The sequence below is a fragment of the Tauraco erythrolophus genome, chromosome 6 (assembly GCF_009769465.1).
Source record: "Tauraco erythrolophus isolate bTauEry1 chromosome 6, bTauEry1.pri, whole genome shotgun sequence".
Lineage (NCBI taxonomy): Eukaryota > Metazoa > Chordata > Aves > Musophagiformes > Musophagidae > Tauraco > Tauraco erythrolophus.
Window position 1 is genome coordinate 55,293,707 of NC_141470.1, and position 17,016 is coordinate 55,310,722.

A 17,016-nucleotide genomic window follows, 5' to 3' on the forward strand; every position below is an offset into this window, starting at 1 on the left:
TCCCTCCTCCTTCTCCCCGCCTCCCGCAAGATGGCGGAGCCTGCCGTGCGGGGTGGAGGTGGCGGGCGCGCGCCCCGGTGGGCTTGAGGAAGGCCGGCGCGCGGGCGGCCGCGAGGCAGGTAGCGGCGGCTCGCGGGGCATCGCTGCGGGCTGGCCCCGGCGCGTGCTGCCGAGCGCTCCGCTCCTCCCCGGGCGGCTCGGCCGGGGCTGGGGCGCGAAGCGCTCGGCTCGTCCTCGCCGGGCTCGCCCTTCTCGTCCTCCCGTTCCTCCCTCTCCTCTTCCTCTCGGGATTGGAGTGGGCGCAGGGCTCGCCTCCTTAATGCCGGGCCTGGCCGGCGAGGCGCGCCCTGTCAGGGCCGCGCCGCTGTCTTGGCGGCGGGCCCGGTGGGGCGCCGGAGCCGCCCTGTGGAACCCCCGGCCCGCCCCATGCTGTTCCCTACGTCGGGCGGTCACTGGGCTTGAGGGGCCACAACCCTGGATCCGCCATGTGCGGGTGGCCCCGTCTGGCCGCCGGGGCGGGGGGGGGGAGCTGGAGCGAGGCAGGCGAGGGGCCTGCTGTTAACTGCACTGCTCTTAGTGATTTTCTTATTGTAAAAAAAAACAAACAAACAACTCTTTCTAATAACAAAAGGCCTGCCATGTTCAAAAGTTAGTGTCTGAGACTTAATTGACACCGAGTAGCTGTATTGAACAGTATTCACAACTGTTATCCTGCATATTTGCAGAAGCTAATCAAGTTAGATCTAAATAAATAGACTTTTCCTTTGGATTAGTCAATGAAACATTTTCTTCCCCCATCTAGATTAGTTCTTTTGGAGGTTAAATACTTGAAGAGAAAATGACATCGATTATCAAGTTGACTACACTTTCAGGAGTGCAGGAGGAATCTGCCCTTTGCTATCTGTTGCAAGTAGATGAATTTCGTTTTCTTTTGGACTGTGGCTGGGATGAAAACTTTTCTATGGATATTATTGATTCTCTGAGGAAGTAAGTAGTTCAGTTCATACACTTTTTTTTTTTTAATAGGTCTTGTCCTTTTCTGAAGGATTTCAAAATACTATGCAATGGTATGTGTAGGGTGATGTCGAATCCAAATTGTTCTTTTGTTTGTTTGAAGTATGTTTTGTATGAAGGGAATTACACTGCTGAAACATTTCCAGTAAAAACCTTGGTTTTTTTTCTTGTGAGTCTAATGAGTTACATCTATTAACTATAATTCTCAAACTGTTATGTGTTCGTTTTGGCTTGGATGTCTTGATTTTCTCATAAACATGGCATGGAGCAGAGTTTATGGGAGACTGACCTTGGATCTAAACTAATTTAGAATGGTTAACCAAGTTTGAAGTGAAAGAATCCTTAGTGTATGTAGGCTGAATACAAAGTGGTTCAACTCTCACCTCTTATTTCAAGTTGAATAGACTGTCAGTCAGGAAAACAGCTTCTGTTAGTTATCCCAGTCCTGCAAAGAAATAAACCTGTCTGGACTTTAATACTGAACTTCTGGAGGTTTACAACAAGGAGCTTTGCTAATGCAAGCATTGATTACAAGGTTAGGACTGAAACATGGAAATTCCTGAAAGAAACTAAGCTTTGTGATGCTGTTTTTATAGATACACTTTTCTAGCATTGACATACTTGTAGTGTTTGAAATTTTTTAACTGAGGTTTATTATGTACTAAGGATAATATATATAATTTTTTTAGTATCTTATCTGAGAAGCAATTAGATAAAATCCTCTTTTAGTAACAGCTATCAAGAAGAACTGTGTGCCACGGTTATTATGTGAGGGAACAAAAAGCTTTCAGCCCAACTTGTATTTTCACTTGTTGCATATATTTTATACCCTCAAGTTTTTCAGTTATGATGGGTAGTAAGTTTTTAGTCTGAGTTCTTATTTGTGCAACACTTTGCAAGAAAAATAATCTTGTTTTTAAAATTAATAAAATCCCAAAAATTTATATGCAACTTTTCTTAAATGATATATTTGACCTTTTCTGTTTTTTAAAGAAGTATATTTTTATTTGATCTTTATCAGTTTAAGGATTGTTGTGTCTTTGGTCCTGTTACTTGGTCTTTCTCATCAGAAGGAAAGTTGTAGTCTGTTTTAGGTTTTTAGATGCATAAACAATTTGTAGCACACCTGAACTGATAATATTTTTGGCCCCTCAGTTAATGTACTTTCTGGTGTCCAAATATATATTAAGGTCTTTGTAATTAAGAATTTGATGTGAAACTTAAGTCTTCCAGACCTTGAAATTACATTTTTAGGAGTCACTTGCATTATTAAGTACTTGAACATTTGGAAATACCTGTAACTTTGAATTATGATTTGAAAAACTTTATTCTGAACCTGGAAGAATTTAAGTTTTCTTGTTTGGCGTTCAGACTGTGTATGCATTCTCAAAATAGCCATAATAGGCAGTATATAACACCATACAGTGCTCCTTTCACCAACTTCTGTTGTCCCTCTTTTTGTAGACATGTACACCAGGTTGATGCTGTTCTTCTTTCTCATCCTGACCCTCTACACCTTGGTGCTCTTCCATATGCAGTTGGAAAACTGGGTTTGAATTGTGCCATTTATGCAACTATTCCTGTATATAAAATGGGACAGATGTTTATGTATGATCTCTACCAGGTATATTTAAGTTGATACTTTCATACACAACGTCTTTCATATGGTAGAGTGCTCAGATTCTTGAATGCTCTGCACTTCTTTTTTGTTTTAGTCCCGCCATAATACCGAAGATTTCACACTCTTTACATTGGATGATGTAGATGCAGCCTTTGATAAGATACAACAACTCAAGTTTTCTCAGATTGTGAACTTGAAAGGTAAAGTTGTCACCAAAGTTTCAATAAATTATTTTTAGTGAAAGGCAACAGAGTCATTAACAGTTGAAGTAACTTTTTTTTAAAGGGAGTAAGTTTTGAAATGTTGTGCATTTTGCGGGGCTGAATTCAGTAGCCCTGTGTCATTCTGTGTCAGCTGAACGTTCGCCTCGGTAATTGCATGTGGAAATGGGTAGGATTTCCTCTTGGTGAGGAGGAGATCTTGCCGAAGCATATTTAGGCGTTTGTTTCTCTTTTATTTTTGTGACTTTTGTTGGAATTTGCTCATGCCTCTCAAAAGCATTTACTCATGCCTAGTGGTAGATACCTCAGAACTCTTCAGTAACCAGTGGCACAAAGGAAAGCTTTCTCGAGATTGAATAGGTTGCAGAGATTAAGTTACAGCATGTGGATGGTTTAATGAGGAGGTCTGTGCTGACTCTGAATGATACTCAGTGTATCTTACTGCTAGGACCTGTGGCATCCAGAGAATCAGCAGCTTTTCGCTCTTGTTTAATGTAAAGATCAGAATGAAATGGAAACCCTGTTCTTGAACAAAGACACATACAAGCTGACCACCAGCAGCTTGTCTCTGAGATGCAGTATCTCCCAGTTCCTGAATGCTGCTTGCTACAGTACTTGCACTGTAATTTGGAAAATAGAAATAGGAAAGGATGCTGAGCCTTCTTCAAAATGTTTGTAGCAAGGCTATGTCTGTGCTGAAAGTTTTTACATCTTAAAAGTGGTTTTATTGAACAACTTTTTTAAAATGCCCTACTTTTTTCATATTCGATGGAAGTGATTCGAAAAGAGTCAATGGACACATCTAAGAAGATAATGTATGATTTAATTATTATTAAAGCTGTGCACCTCTGTTCAAGTTGGTGGAATGCAAGCAAAGTCAGTGAGTACTGGTCATGTGTGGTCTAGTTTTACTCTGACAAGGGTATAGGCTAGCACCAATGATGAGGACCAACAGTACATTTAAAAAAAAAAAAGGCGTCAGGTGCTGAAAAGATCGATCATCCCTGATTGCAGCACATTAACACCTTTGACTTGCATGTTTGTCATTCTGGAAAACTTCCAGTTTGTGTAATTTATATGTGTTTTTGTAAGTACTTAGACAGTGGATGGATGATATAATAAACATTTTGTGTTGCCCTAGAGAGGCATCTGCCTTTGACCAGTGTACCTGCTTTCACATGATGTGTTTGTTATATAATTTACTGTTGTGTAAGTCTATAGTTACAGTAGCTCTGCAGTGCCTCTGAGTACCTGTAGGAGTTGAAGGGAAAAAGTGATCTTCACTTTAGTCTCTTTTTCTGGAGGTGAAATAGAAGTGAATTGCAAAAAAATTTGAAGTTACTGGTTAGATGGGAAGGGCAGATGTTTCTGTTTTTTCCATACTTCCTTTGACTTTTTTCCCCAGTAATAATTCTGGCATTCAGTCGTTTAAAATTACTATCTCTTATTCAGAAGAATGGATTTTAATACATGTAATGTACCTAAAATATTGAAAACTTTTCCAGGGAAAGGACACGGTTTGTCAATCACACCATTGCCAGCTGGGCACATGATAGGAGGTACAATTTGGAAGATTGTCAAGGATGGAGAGGAAGAAATTGTTTATGCAGTTGATTTTAACCACAAGAGGGAGATGTAAGTTCAACATAGCAATATATACTTCTGGGAGATTGTGTTAGGTGTGCGTTGTTTAATGTGTGATAAACAGATGTGGAAGTAGCAGTGCCTTTCCAGCTCTAATGAGACCACTAATTTTACTTGCATTTAGATTAATCAGTTTGAAACAAGCATTAACTCTGGATTTCTTCATTCCACTCAGTTTTATTTAATTTTAAGTTTGAAGCAGGAAACATTCAGCTGCTGAGCAGTTTGATTTCTCTACGTGCAAACATCTGGAAGCTATCTGTCTTATTTTTTCTCATAAAAAAGAAATGCAAAAAGTGACGTTTTGCCTTTTTTTCACAGCCATCTGAATGGATGTTCCTTGGAAATGTTGAGCAGGCCTTCATTGCTTATTACAGATTCATTTAATGCTACTTATGTACAACCCAGGAGGAAGCAAAGGGATGAACAGCTGCTGAGTATGTATTCTGTTTGGGCTTGAAAATAGCAGTAATGTGATTTATTAGCTACTGTAATTTGTTTTTCTGTGAGAAATTCAGCAGCATCCAAACTAAGAACCTTTATTAAAATTTAACAAATTTTGAATTACTCTTTCCTGATGGTACTGATCCTGTGGGTTAAATGTTTTCCTGAAAACAATGAACCGTATTTGAAAACAGTGTATTTTACCCAGTATCAATTATCTCAAGAGATTTTTAAATTACCTTCCTCAGCCCATTCCTTTTTAAACTCCATTTCACTGTTGGATTTTTTTTTAATAAAAAGAGAAAAAGAAAGAAAAAATAGTATCAAGGCAGCGAGATCTTCAGAGCTACCAAGAAAGCTCCAGCTCCCTTTAATTTAGGTGGAAATGTGCTTTTGGATCTCTTTTCACCTTTAATTTATTTCTGTATTCAATTTGCTTTTGATTATGATTGCTAGTGTGATGCAACAAACAAACAAAAAAACCCAAGCCACAAACATTCTAATTTTGATTCAAAGTATAAGTAGGTTTTTGTTTTGTTTTTAATTCCTCTTAGCTAATGTTTTGGAGACATTACGAGGTGATGGAAATGTATTAATAGCCGTGGATACAGCAGGCAGAGTTCTGGAACTTGCTCAACTTCTTGATCAAATCTGGAGAACGAAAGATGCGGGATTAGGAGTCTACTCTCTAGCACTTTTGAATAATGTCAGCTACAACGTAGTGGAGTTCTCTAAATCGCAGGTTTGTTTTGATTTTAAAATGCAATTATGAAGTGGGTAATGGAACACGTATGCAAAAGCGTTTTGTTTTTAACGGTAAAAAATGGGTAAATACTGGGTGTCGTCCTTATTCTGTAAAGCGTGTTTGTGTCTCAGGTCTTTCGATCAAGTAACACAGAGTCCAATCATGGCTATGGGCACGTTTCTTGATACTCATTTCTGGTTTTATCACAAGACTTGTTAGCGTAGCTTATAGCTGTTAAAAAAGAAGACCTAAAGAACTTGTTTGTGGTGTTTGCGCTCGGCATCATTTCAGTGCTTGCTGAGAAACGTTGATGTAATCACGTCCATATTGCATCCTGTACTTCATATCAGGTTTATACGTTGTTGTAGAACTTGTATTCTTATAGATAACTCTTTCTCAATACATATTTTAGGTTGAATGGATGAGTGACAAGTTGATGAGGTGCTTTGAAGACAAGAGAAACAATCCTTTTCAGTTCCGCCATCTCTCCTTATGTCATAGTCTGTCTGATCTGGCTCGAGTGCCTAGTCCAAAAGTTGTTCTTGCCAGTCAACCGGACTTAGAGTGTGGATTTTCTCGAGATCTTTTCATTCAATGGTGCCAGGATTCCAAAAACTCTGTAATTTTAACTTATCGTACTACACCTGGAACATTAGCACGATTCCTAATTGATAATCCTTCTGAAAAAGTTATAGATATTGAGGTAAGAGTTGTCTGTATATCTCAAAGTTTTTTTATTGTGGGCCATCTGGGAGAATATGAGCTCAACTGAACTTAGTTTCCTTTCTGATCTGCTGAAAACGCTTCTAGTGGTGGAGGGAAATCTGAAATCAGTATGTTGCATGTTTAACCAATTGTGGATAAAATTGCATAAAAATAAGTCTCATTACTAACTGCAAAATGGTTTTTTGGTGATGTGACAAAATTAATACTCCATAGAGATGAGCATAAAGTTGCTTTTAAATATTTATCTTTAGACAACACTTTCCTTTGTGTTGTAATAGAAAAATTCTGCTTGTAGTTGACATATGAATCACAATATATGATGGATTGTTCTTGCTGGAAAATACTCTGGTTTTAGATGAGGGGAGAATCAAGTTAAATTAGTATAATATATCCCACTAGAATTAAAGATAAGCAAAGGCTAGGAATTAGAACGCAATTAATTGTTATTCATGCTTTCAAATTATTTCCAGTAATTAATATGCCTGAATATACTTCTGTCTGATAAACATTGTTAATTTATGAGAGTCCCTGTGATCACAGTGATAATTCGAATCCTGATGATGCAGCTTTATTTTAGTTTTAGATTGGATTGGAAGCGTTGAGTTACAGTATTAGACTATTACTAGAATTCAGTATTATTCAAAGTGACCTATACTCTAATCAGATTTTCAGAAAACAAAACCCAAAACTTACCATTGTTCTGCCTGTTAGTATGACTTTGCCAGGTTCTTCCTGTATTTATTAGTGACACAAAAAGTTAAAAAAAACCATTGCTCATCTCAGAGTATTTTCATTCACCTATTGGGGAGATATTTCCTGAAGATGTTTTAAGAAGAGTTTGTAAAGCTAACTGATTTTAATACTTCTAGAAAAGCTTTCTGTTAGACTCTGCTAATTGATAACGTCATGGCATTGCCATGTGAATGTGGCACACGTTTGTGTGATCTTGTCTCGTATACGACATACAAGTTGTACTTTCCCTTGGTACTTAAATACAAATATTCTTGTCAGCAGCATGTAGGAAAAGTGCTAAAATCATGTCAGCTACTCACAATAATATTAGTTTTAATTCTGTCTACAGTTGAGAAAACGTGTCAAGTTGGAAGGAAAAGAACTCGAAGAATACCTAGAAAAGGAGAAACTAAAGAAAGAAGCAGCTAAGAAGTTAGAACAATCTAAAGAGTAAGTATATTGGCTGTTCTTGCATTCTGCTGTTATGGTCAGAGTTGAGATTTTTGTGTGATCGTTCTGTTGCTTTAAGCATTTACGGGGGTAAATGGAAATCATAGTTTTGATAGACTTGTCTGGGGGCACTGAGGAATTGGGAATGGTTATCTTTAATCTGTTGTTATGATAGACCTGTTTAATCTGTTGTTTGACTGTGAGCTCTTTCTCAGGTACATAAACTGCTCTTGTCCTTGTCAGTGTTATGTCAACTGTCATTTTCCAGTCGGTGTGCTTATGTAATATTAAACCTGAAGAAAAAAGTGCTAGTTTTTTTTGGAATGTCATTTTAGGGCAGATATCGATTCCAGTGATGAAAGTGATGCTGAAGAGGATATTGATCAGCCAACTGTACATAAGACCAAACATGATTTGATGATGAAAGGTGAAGGTAGCCGGAAAGGAAGCTTCTTCAAACAGGCAAAGAAATCTTATCCGATGTTTCCAGCCCCTGAAGAAAGAATTAAATGGGATGAATATGGCGAGATTATCAAGTATGTGGTGGTGATGCATACTAACATGTAGTAGCTACGAAGTAATTAAAAAATAGAAGTAATAAAAATAAAAATCATAATTTCGTCTCTTTTTCAGCACTGTTACATGTTCTTCCAACCACTTTAACTTTTGAACGGTTAGGACAGTTTGCACTAAGTCTCACAGGAAGCTTATGATAGGATTGAAGCTGCAGAGCACTGATCCTTGGCCTGTGTTCACACCTCTTAGGATGTGTTTCCACTTCAGGCTTTTTTTCTTTTTCCTTCCTTTTATCTTATAGGATAGAAGATTTTTTTTTTTTTAGTGCATGGGGTTTTTTTTCTGCTTTAAATTACATATAATTTCGATAAATTTATGTTGAGGGGAAAGAGCATTGTTCGTCCTAGAAAAATCTAGTGATACTTGTCCTATTTGCATAAGGAAGTATTGCTAGAAAACCTCAATTTGCTAGTATTTCCCAAGATATCAAAGTTTTTTTTAAGATAGGAAGGTAATATTTTCCAAATAGTTCTATTCAAATATGGAAATACTGAAAGCAAGTGTAATAAAATTGTTGGCAATAACAGTTATAAAACATCTCAGTAGTAATAGCATTGTTTTCATATTGTGTAGTGCTTTGGTTTTACTATTAAAAGCAAAATGTCTTTCCTTCTTTAGACCTGAGGATTTTCTAGTTCCAGAACTTCAAGCAACAGAAGAAGAAAAAAGCAAATTAGAATCTGGTTTGACAAATGGAGAAGAGCCTATGGACCAGGATTTATCAGATGTTCCTACCAAATGTATTTCTGCAACAGAATCCATGGAAATTAAGTGAGTGGCTTTGTTGTTCTTGTCAGTTTTGCTAGAATGGTGACGTGGGTATGGTGTAAATTGGGTAAAAGCTTGCTTGGACTTAAGAAAGTAGGAAAGGGCTTGCCTTTTGTGTTTGTTTTTTTCCACAGGCTATATAAGTTAGATTTTTACTAGTCTTTCTAGGAGCATGGTACAGAGTCTTATGGTTCCCCACTCTTAAGAAATTCGCAGTTTGTTCCCTGTCTGATGGAGACAAGTGAAAGAGGAAGAACAAATGATACAATAGTATGTTAGCATAGATACTGAAATGCATATATATTTTGTTAAAAGAAAAACTCATTCAAATATGTTTATCTCATGTTTTGGGGTAAGTATGTAAATAAACTTTTGGAATTTATAGTGTTAAATATACATACATACCTTGTGCTGACAGCTTTTGTTGATGTAGAATAATTTCAAAATATCTTCCAGTTTTAAATGAAATATTTAGGAGCACTGGAAGGTTTAATCTTTTAAACTAAAAAAGTCTTTCTTGGATTTTTAATTCAAACTAGAGCCAGAGTTACATACATTGACTATGAAGGACGCTCAGATGGGGACTCAATTAAAAAAATTATTAACCAGATGAAACCAAGACAACTGATCATTGTTCATGGACCACCTGAGGCCAGTCAGGACCTTGCAGAATGTTGCAGAGCTTTTGGTGGAAAAGATATTAAAGTTTACATGCCGAAACTGCATGAAACTGTAGATGCAACCAGCGAAACTCACATTTACCAGGTAAGGTACTGGAATTTTAGTTGTGTAACTATTGTGAACTGTAGTAGAGCTGTATGGCCAGACTCTAATTAGGCTCTCCATTGTTTGGGAGAGAAGAGACGATACTGCCTATGTGTACACTTGGTTTTGTGTGATCAAGTGTCGTGGTTTTAGACCGATCCGGCAACTAAACTCCACACAGCCGCTCTCTCACTCCAGTAAAGTGGAGAGGAGAAAAATATAATAAAAGGACTGAGGGTTGAGACAAGAACACAGGGAGCACCTGCCAACCATGGTCCCGGGCAAAACAGACTCGGATTTCTCAAAGCAAAACAATTTATTAACAGTTACTTAAAAGAATAAAGACAAGCAAAACCAGTTACTTAAAAGGATTAAAAGAAAACAAGGCCAGATCTTAAAAACAACACCTCTCCACCCCCCCTTTCCTTTTCTTCCTGGCTCTACCTCCTCCCCCCAGCAGCGCAGGGGGACAGGGAATGGGGGAGTGCAGGTCAGTTCATTCCATGTTGTTACTGTGTCTCCTTTTTTAAAGGAGGAGTCCTTACACCATTCTCCCTTGCTCCAGTGGATCCCCTACTCATGAGGAAAATCCACAAACTTCTCCAGCGTGAGTTGTACCCGCAGGATGCAATCCTTCCCCATTGGATTGTTCTGGTGCGGGCTTTACCACAGTCTCGGATTCTTAGGGAGTTGTTGCCACTCAATCCAGTGTGGGTCGTCATATAGACTCTAAATGTGTCTCTACCTGTGCCCATGCTTCATGACTGTCCTCAGGCTCAGGCATCTCCTCTGAACAAAACACCTCCCCACCGATGGGGATTGTCCCACGGACTCTAGATGCGTACCGTCCTCAGGCCCAGGCATCTCTTCTCCGACGTGGGTTCTCCATGGGCTGCGAGTGGGTCTCTGCTCCACCGGGACCGCCATGGCTGCAAGGGGGCTGCCGGCTGTCTCGCCACAGGTTGCAGGGGAAACTCAGCTCCGGCACCTCGTCCTGTTCCATCTTCACTGACCCGGTGTTGGTGTGGCTGTTTCTCTCAGATCTCAGTCTTCTCTGGGTGAACTCAGCCCAGTGGACACCCTGGGAGCGGGGCTCTCCCTGAGTTCCCCAAGCAGCTTCACCGCGGCCATTCTCAGCGGGTGGCAGTGGCCCGGCGCGGCTCCTGTCCTCGCTTCTGGCAAAGGCACACCTTTCCGTTTCCTTTGTCCCGACGTAAATAAATAGGGCAATTCGCAGAGACATGGATTGGCTCAAGCCCCAAGGGGGATGGGAGTCCGATCTGGTGGCCAGTCCTGCCACCAGAACCTCCCCCTCACATCAAACTGACATTAAGACATTAGAAGACATTGGTAGTGCTTTTCTGTCTTCTTATATTTATTATTCATAAGAAGTGTTTAAAAGCTTAAACATGAGAGCAGTGTGTTTTTACCTGTCGTGCAAAAGACAAAGTTCGTGTCCATGGGAACATCAGTTTGCTTTACTCAAGTCTTCATAGCTTTATAGTGTGTATATTTGAAGTACTGATGTACACTACTTGGAATTCAGGATTCTTTTTCAAATCTAAAGGGGAGCCTTAGAGAACAGAGTGAAAAAAAATCCTTTGTACTAAATAGTACCTAAGAATGAACATGGAAAGTTAGGAGCAAGTTAATGTTAGTAAATAAGTAAATAAATAAAGACACCATTACCCCCCAAAAAGGTTAATGTGATGGTTCTTGGAAAGTGAGGTTATGATAATGCGTTGCCCTGTGTTAATATATTGCATTTAATTGTTGTGGTTAAGCTCTAAATAAGAAAACTTGGATAATTTGCGTGAAGTATGTGAAAACTATATATGGTCCCAATTCCTCTAAACAACTTCAAAAGTCGAAAGTCTCTCACGTGCACTTTAGGCATTAGTCCTTTGTTCCTTCTGTCCTTTTAAAGTTAATAGAAAAACATCAGCAGACTTGTTGAAAGAGGTACTTCTGCTTCTTTCCAGAGAAAAATCTGTTGCCCTATAGGAAGTGGAAAGTTGGGGTTACTCAAAATTACCTAGTTCTGGCAGTCTTAAAATAGCAGTGTTTCCTGTGTTTGGTTTGTTGGTTGTTGGGTTGTTGGTCTGTTTTTTATAAAGCTATGAGGATTGCTAGTGGGTAAGAAATGACATGACTGTGATTTTTCACAAAATATTTATCTATATTCTAATTACTGTGTATTTAGTTTCAATTATTTTTTTTATGTAAAGAGGAAATTCAATTTTCTGCATATCTTTAGTTTATTTTTCTGTTTGAAACTTTCTAAACAGATGGAAATACACTGGAAACATTGATTTAGAAAATAATGAATGTGAGTGGGGTATCAGAATCCCAGTGTCTTTTGAGTGGACTGTGCTGCAGATAGTTAGTTAGTTGTGGTATCCTTCATACAGTTGCAATTTTGATTCCACTATGGGGATCATGCACAGTCTCATGGATAAACAGTCTTTCGGAGTAGGGCTTTATTTAATGGGTTAAGTCCTGGAATGCACCAGAGGAATAAGGGTAAGGTAATGTTTTGGTCACTTTAAAATCTGATATTTACAACATCCCATCTTATAATAAAATATTAATTATGTTTTTTTTGAGAGCTGAAATTTGGAACTGCTGTTCAGTAACTCAAGTGTATGTATAGAAACTCTCATTAAATTTACTAAGGCCAAATGAGGAACCCCTTGGCCACGAAAAAGGTTTCTGATGTTTTAAAAGGGATTGATTGCTCTTTCTGTAAATTGAATTCAAGTATAGCTTCTTTTTTTTATTTTAAGCAAGACAAAAACGATATTGATCTCTGCTGCTTTTTGAGTTGTGACATGAGAGTTATACAAATTATATTTTGAAAATATAGAACATCTTGCCTTGGTGATACCGATTCCCTCCTTTCCCTCCTCAAATGAGTGTGGATCAAACCTACGTGCAAAGACAGTGAAAGAAAAACTGCTAACCTTTAAAGCTTGAAGTAGAACTCTGTCTGTCTTTTCCATCAAACTAATAGTACTTGTATTTTTGTGCAACCCAGGTCAGGTTAAAAGATTCTCTTGTCAGCTCCCTTCAGTTCTGTAAAGCCAAGGATGCTGAGTTGGCTTGGATAGATGGTGTTCTGGACATGCGAGTTTCGAAAGTGGACACTGGAGTTATTTTGGAAGAGGGAGAGCTGAGGGAAGATGAAGACTTAGAGATGCAAGTGGATATGCCTTCCTCAGACTCTAGTGTCATTGCACAACAGAAGGCCATGAAAAGCCTCTTCGGTGATGATGACAAGGAGATGTGTGAGGAGAGCGAGATCATTCCTACTTTGGAACCTCTGCCACCTCACGAGGTACAGAAATTACAATGATCTGGACTTCTGTTTTTTGAAGAGCTCTGTATTCATTTGTCTTTTTCTAGCACTTCTGATTGATACTGTGATCTTATTCAAATGAAAGCCGAACTGAAACTGGATTTTCATGTTTGGTTTTCTCTTTATTAAACCTGCTACTGTTCATTGTTCAGATTTTATGCCTTTCAGCAAGGATGATCTCTCGCATCCACTGACAGTGCCTAGCAATTAGTACCACCTATTTATAAAGATAAGATTTTAGTTAGAATGTTTCATTTAGTTAATACTTGCAGATTTGGAAATTAGTCGATATTTAGTCACTCTTGGATTTTATTGTGTTTTGTTGATGCTATGGAAAATTCTTCATATACTTGAGATACAGATCTTTGAAATTCATACATCTCTGCGTCTATAGTAGCGATTTGAGAGCTCATTAAATTAATCTTTTTTATAAATTTATCTTTACTCTTAAAATACTTTGCATGTGAGTAGATATTATTTTAGCCTTTCATTGAATGATTACAATGCCTTTTAATCCTAGAATTGCTTTTTAAGTTCCTGTTGCACAGTCCTAAATGTAGCCTGTTGTAGGAGCTCAATAAACGTGGAGACAACTCTAAAGTCTGTTCACATTCATGGCAACTGTCGTAGAAGTTTGTAGTGATTAGCAGTGCAGCTTAACTGCGGCTCTGTCCCTGGCATAGCATGGCTTGGAAAAGGGATCTCCAATGACAGCTTTCCATCTGTCTTCAATATGTGAGCAAAGAAGGAAACTTGTCCTTTACTTGACAGATAACTTGTAAGGCCTTCCTATCCTGGAAATGTTTTGCTGCAGATGAACAGAAATAGAAAGAATCATCTTCTTTATAGTCCTGTAGTCTAGGCCACACGATGATGAGGACATCTTTGGAAAAACAGAAGGTATTATGTAGAAGTATTAAAACTGTGTGTGTTGTTTAAAGGTTCTTGGACATCAGTCTGTGTTTATGAATGAGCCAAGACTGTCTGACTTCAAGCAAGTTCTCTTGCGAGAAGGTATACAAGCTGAATTTGTAGGAGGAGTGCTTGTGTGCAACAATCTGGTGGCTGTTCGCAGGGTAGGTGTTCTTTGGTAAATACTATTCTAAATGAAAATCAAGTTTCTCACTAGTGTAAAGATAGTAAATTGAAACATGTCTTTTGTTTCAGACTGAAACAGGGCGCATTGGATTGGAAGGCTGTCTCTGTCAGGACTTCTATAGGATAAGAGACCTTTTGTACGAGCAATACGCTATTGTCTGAGGAAAGTGCTGCAAAGATGTTTTTACTCGAACTTTTAAAGACAATGGGGATTTCTCCCAATTTTGACGTTTTGTAGTTTTCTAATTTATACAGGGGAAACCTAATTCATAAAGAAATTAACTACCCTGAACATGTAAATAACTGCTACTGTCGTTTCTCATAAATCTGTTGGTACATTCCATGTTGTTGACTTCCAAACTGTTACGAGTTGCCATCTCCCACATAACACATTGTAAGTTTATGACTAAGAACCCTTCTCAGGAAAGGTTCAGTTTGTCAGGGCATGTTTTGGTTTCATAGATTCCCTGCCAAAGAGTACAAAATACACATATAGAAGTCATTCTTCTGTTCTAAAATAAGATTAGATAGGGAACTGTGAGTTTCTTTGGTTTTGTTCTTTTTGGTTTTTGTAAGGTTATTTTTGGTTTTGTTATTTGTTTTGGGGTTTTTTTAAATAGCTTAAAGCTAGGCTACCTAAACTTTCCCCAGTGTTAATCTGGCTGCATCTTAATGTTCTATCTGCTCCATCTTACTGATTTCTTCCAGAACAGCATTTCATATTCTATAGAAAGTATTAATCTGCAGGATCAAAAAACTACTTTGGAAAGATACTCTAAGAAGACTGGATAATATTGTCAGGCAGTTCAAAATTTAGTACTTCTGTGCTTCAGAGTAACTTCTGTACAAAGTTATAGAATCTGTATCTTCTAGCTTTTGCAAAATTATGCCAAATGTAAAATCTTTCCTGAGTTCTGATTTTAGTATTTTCAAAGTTTAAAGCCTTTATCCATGCACTGCTGTTTGAATGCCATCAGCCAAGTTCAGGAAGATCTTTTATCTTGAAATCTGAGTTCATGTGATGTGTTTAATGCTTTTTTGCCATGTTTTGTTCTAGTTGCATGTTTTGTGCCGTTTTTCATTCTATTTGACAGTGGGACTTTACTGTAAATGCTGATGCTAGGAATTGACCTTACTTCTTAGGTGAAGCTGAGCACAGTTTTGGGCACCTTCATTTCTGAGAAATTAACTTATGCAAATGGCCTCTTCAGAGTTTATTTAATCCTTTTTTCCTCTGTCCACATGTGAACCAGCAGCTTTGGCAGTGGAGGATTGCTTGTTTGTTTTTACATACAACAGCAATGTAATATGTCCTTTCTGTGTATATGTTTAAATAAAACCTTTTGAAGAAGTGGCAAAAAATAGCCTATTGGGCCATCAGTGGAAAGATAATTTACTTTGCAATTCATTCTTGATAAAGAGATTTCTATGTGATTTACAGACTACTTACTCTGTTTAAAATAGTAACTAAAAACTGGAGACCATGTTTAAAACAAAACCAAAAACACCCCAAAACAAACCAAAAAACAATCTGCTAGAACTATATACTAAAAAATGTGAAAATTTAATGCTGAGTGAGAATGTTACACGAAATTTTGGCTAGGTATGACTGAGTGGCTCAACCCTTTTTTGTTTTGGTTTGGTTTTTTTATTTAAACAGTGTAGAAAAACATTTATTTTCCATTACATCAACAGCCAGAACTTCATAGAAATGTTCTGGTTTTGTAGCTGTTTTGTAGCATGGCTTTATAAATCTGTATGATACTGGATGCTTGTTGGCGAATACTATTGTATTGCTATTGTTGCTGATACTAAAGAACTTTCATAAAGTGAGTTACTTAGTACATAATCTTATTGGCCTTAGGACTTACAACTTGAGGGCTTAGAACGGGCAGAGATCACGTGCTTGTGTGGAATATACTAATAAAGAAAAAAACCCTCAGGAAATCAAACTAAAAATAGTGCTGTTTTTAAGAAAGGGATAAAGACAAGACAGTGTGCTCATAAACCTTTATGAGTTTTGTTTGGTTTTTTTAACCTATTGATTCAAATTCAGCTAAGTTTAACAAAAGTTTAGTGTTATCAGTCACTAAATTCCTGTGTGTTCTGGTAAAGAGGAGAGCCTCAAATTAGTGCCATCACTAAGAAAAAGCCTCAAGTGTGAGCAGAACAGCTAACTCTTCTTTTTCAGTCTACTCCGCATGAGTGTGGCTTGAAGTCAGACCTAGAAAGCTGATACACAAGGCAATAGTCATCATCTCAGCGCTGAGACGGAGGAAAGCTGGGTTTGTGAACGATTCTGGTGGTGAGAGGGATGAAGGGTAATACAGAACGTTTGTAGTAAACATACCACAGGCTGCAGCTGTGCTGTGGGACAGGTGTCCTCCTCAGCTGTGCATTCATCACTTGTAAGCACCGTGGAACTGAAGCAAATTCCCAGTAATTTTGCCTAGTCTGCTATCCGTTCTCTCATAGATTATTGCTGTTCTTTTCTGTTTGGGGGTTCTTTTTTGTTTGTTCTTAACAGTGATTTGCTTTAAACAATAATTGAACTTCTCTGTGTAATTTTCAGTTACTAATCTGGTTCTTGTTTGTATCTGAAATGAAAGATTTCGTTTCCCCTTACCTCCATAAAATACCAGTGCTGCCATGGACTGTAAGCTGTATTTTCTGACTTTTGCATTTTCTTCATTAGCAGTAAAAATTTTATAACGAGTACTATTTACTTTTTGCTTTATTGCTTTTGAGGGCAAGAAAATTAACTTCAAGTCAAACCTAGTTGTGGTACTTACTGACAGTTTAAAAATATTCATCCAAGGGTCTTAGATAATTCAGATTCCTCAGCTCAGAAGAG

General features: G+C 38.1%; 1 protein-coding gene across 1 annotated transcript; it reads left to right on the forward strand.

Annotated features, from left to right (window-relative positions):
* Positions 1-94: 94 nt before the first annotated feature.
* On the forward strand, positions 95-16,668 carry CPSF2 (cleavage and polyadenylation specific factor 2). Its single transcript, XM_086613559.1, has 15 exons — positions 95-119; positions 803-987; positions 2,479-2,638; positions 2,730-2,835; positions 4,362-4,491; positions 4,822-4,937; positions 5,499-5,686; positions 6,102-6,392; positions 7,497-7,597; positions 7,933-8,133; positions 8,792-8,944; positions 9,481-9,706; positions 12,744-13,043; positions 14,006-14,140; positions 14,232-16,668. The coding sequence occupies exons 2-15, from the start codon at positions 839-841 to the stop codon at positions 14,322-14,324; spliced, it is 2,349 nt and encodes a 782-aa protein (XP_086469685.1). The 5' UTR covers positions 95-119; positions 803-838; the 3' UTR covers positions 14,325-16,668.
* The last annotated feature ends 348 nt before the right edge of the window (positions 16,669-17,016 follow it).

Bases quoted from the DNA above. Each gene is read 5' to 3' on its own strand.
- CPSF2 (XM_086613559.1), top strand. From the start codon at position 839: ATGACATCGATTATCAAGTTGACTACACTTTCAGGAGTGCAGGAGGAA. The intron at 6,393-7,496 runs GTAAGAGTTGTC...TTCTGTCTACAG, and splicing joins AAAAAGTTATAGATATTGAG to TTGAGAAAACGTGTCAAGTT. The intron at 13,044-14,005 runs GTACAGAAATTA...TGTTGTTTAAAG, and splicing joins AACCTCTGCCACCTCACGAG to GTTCTTGGACATCAGTCTGT.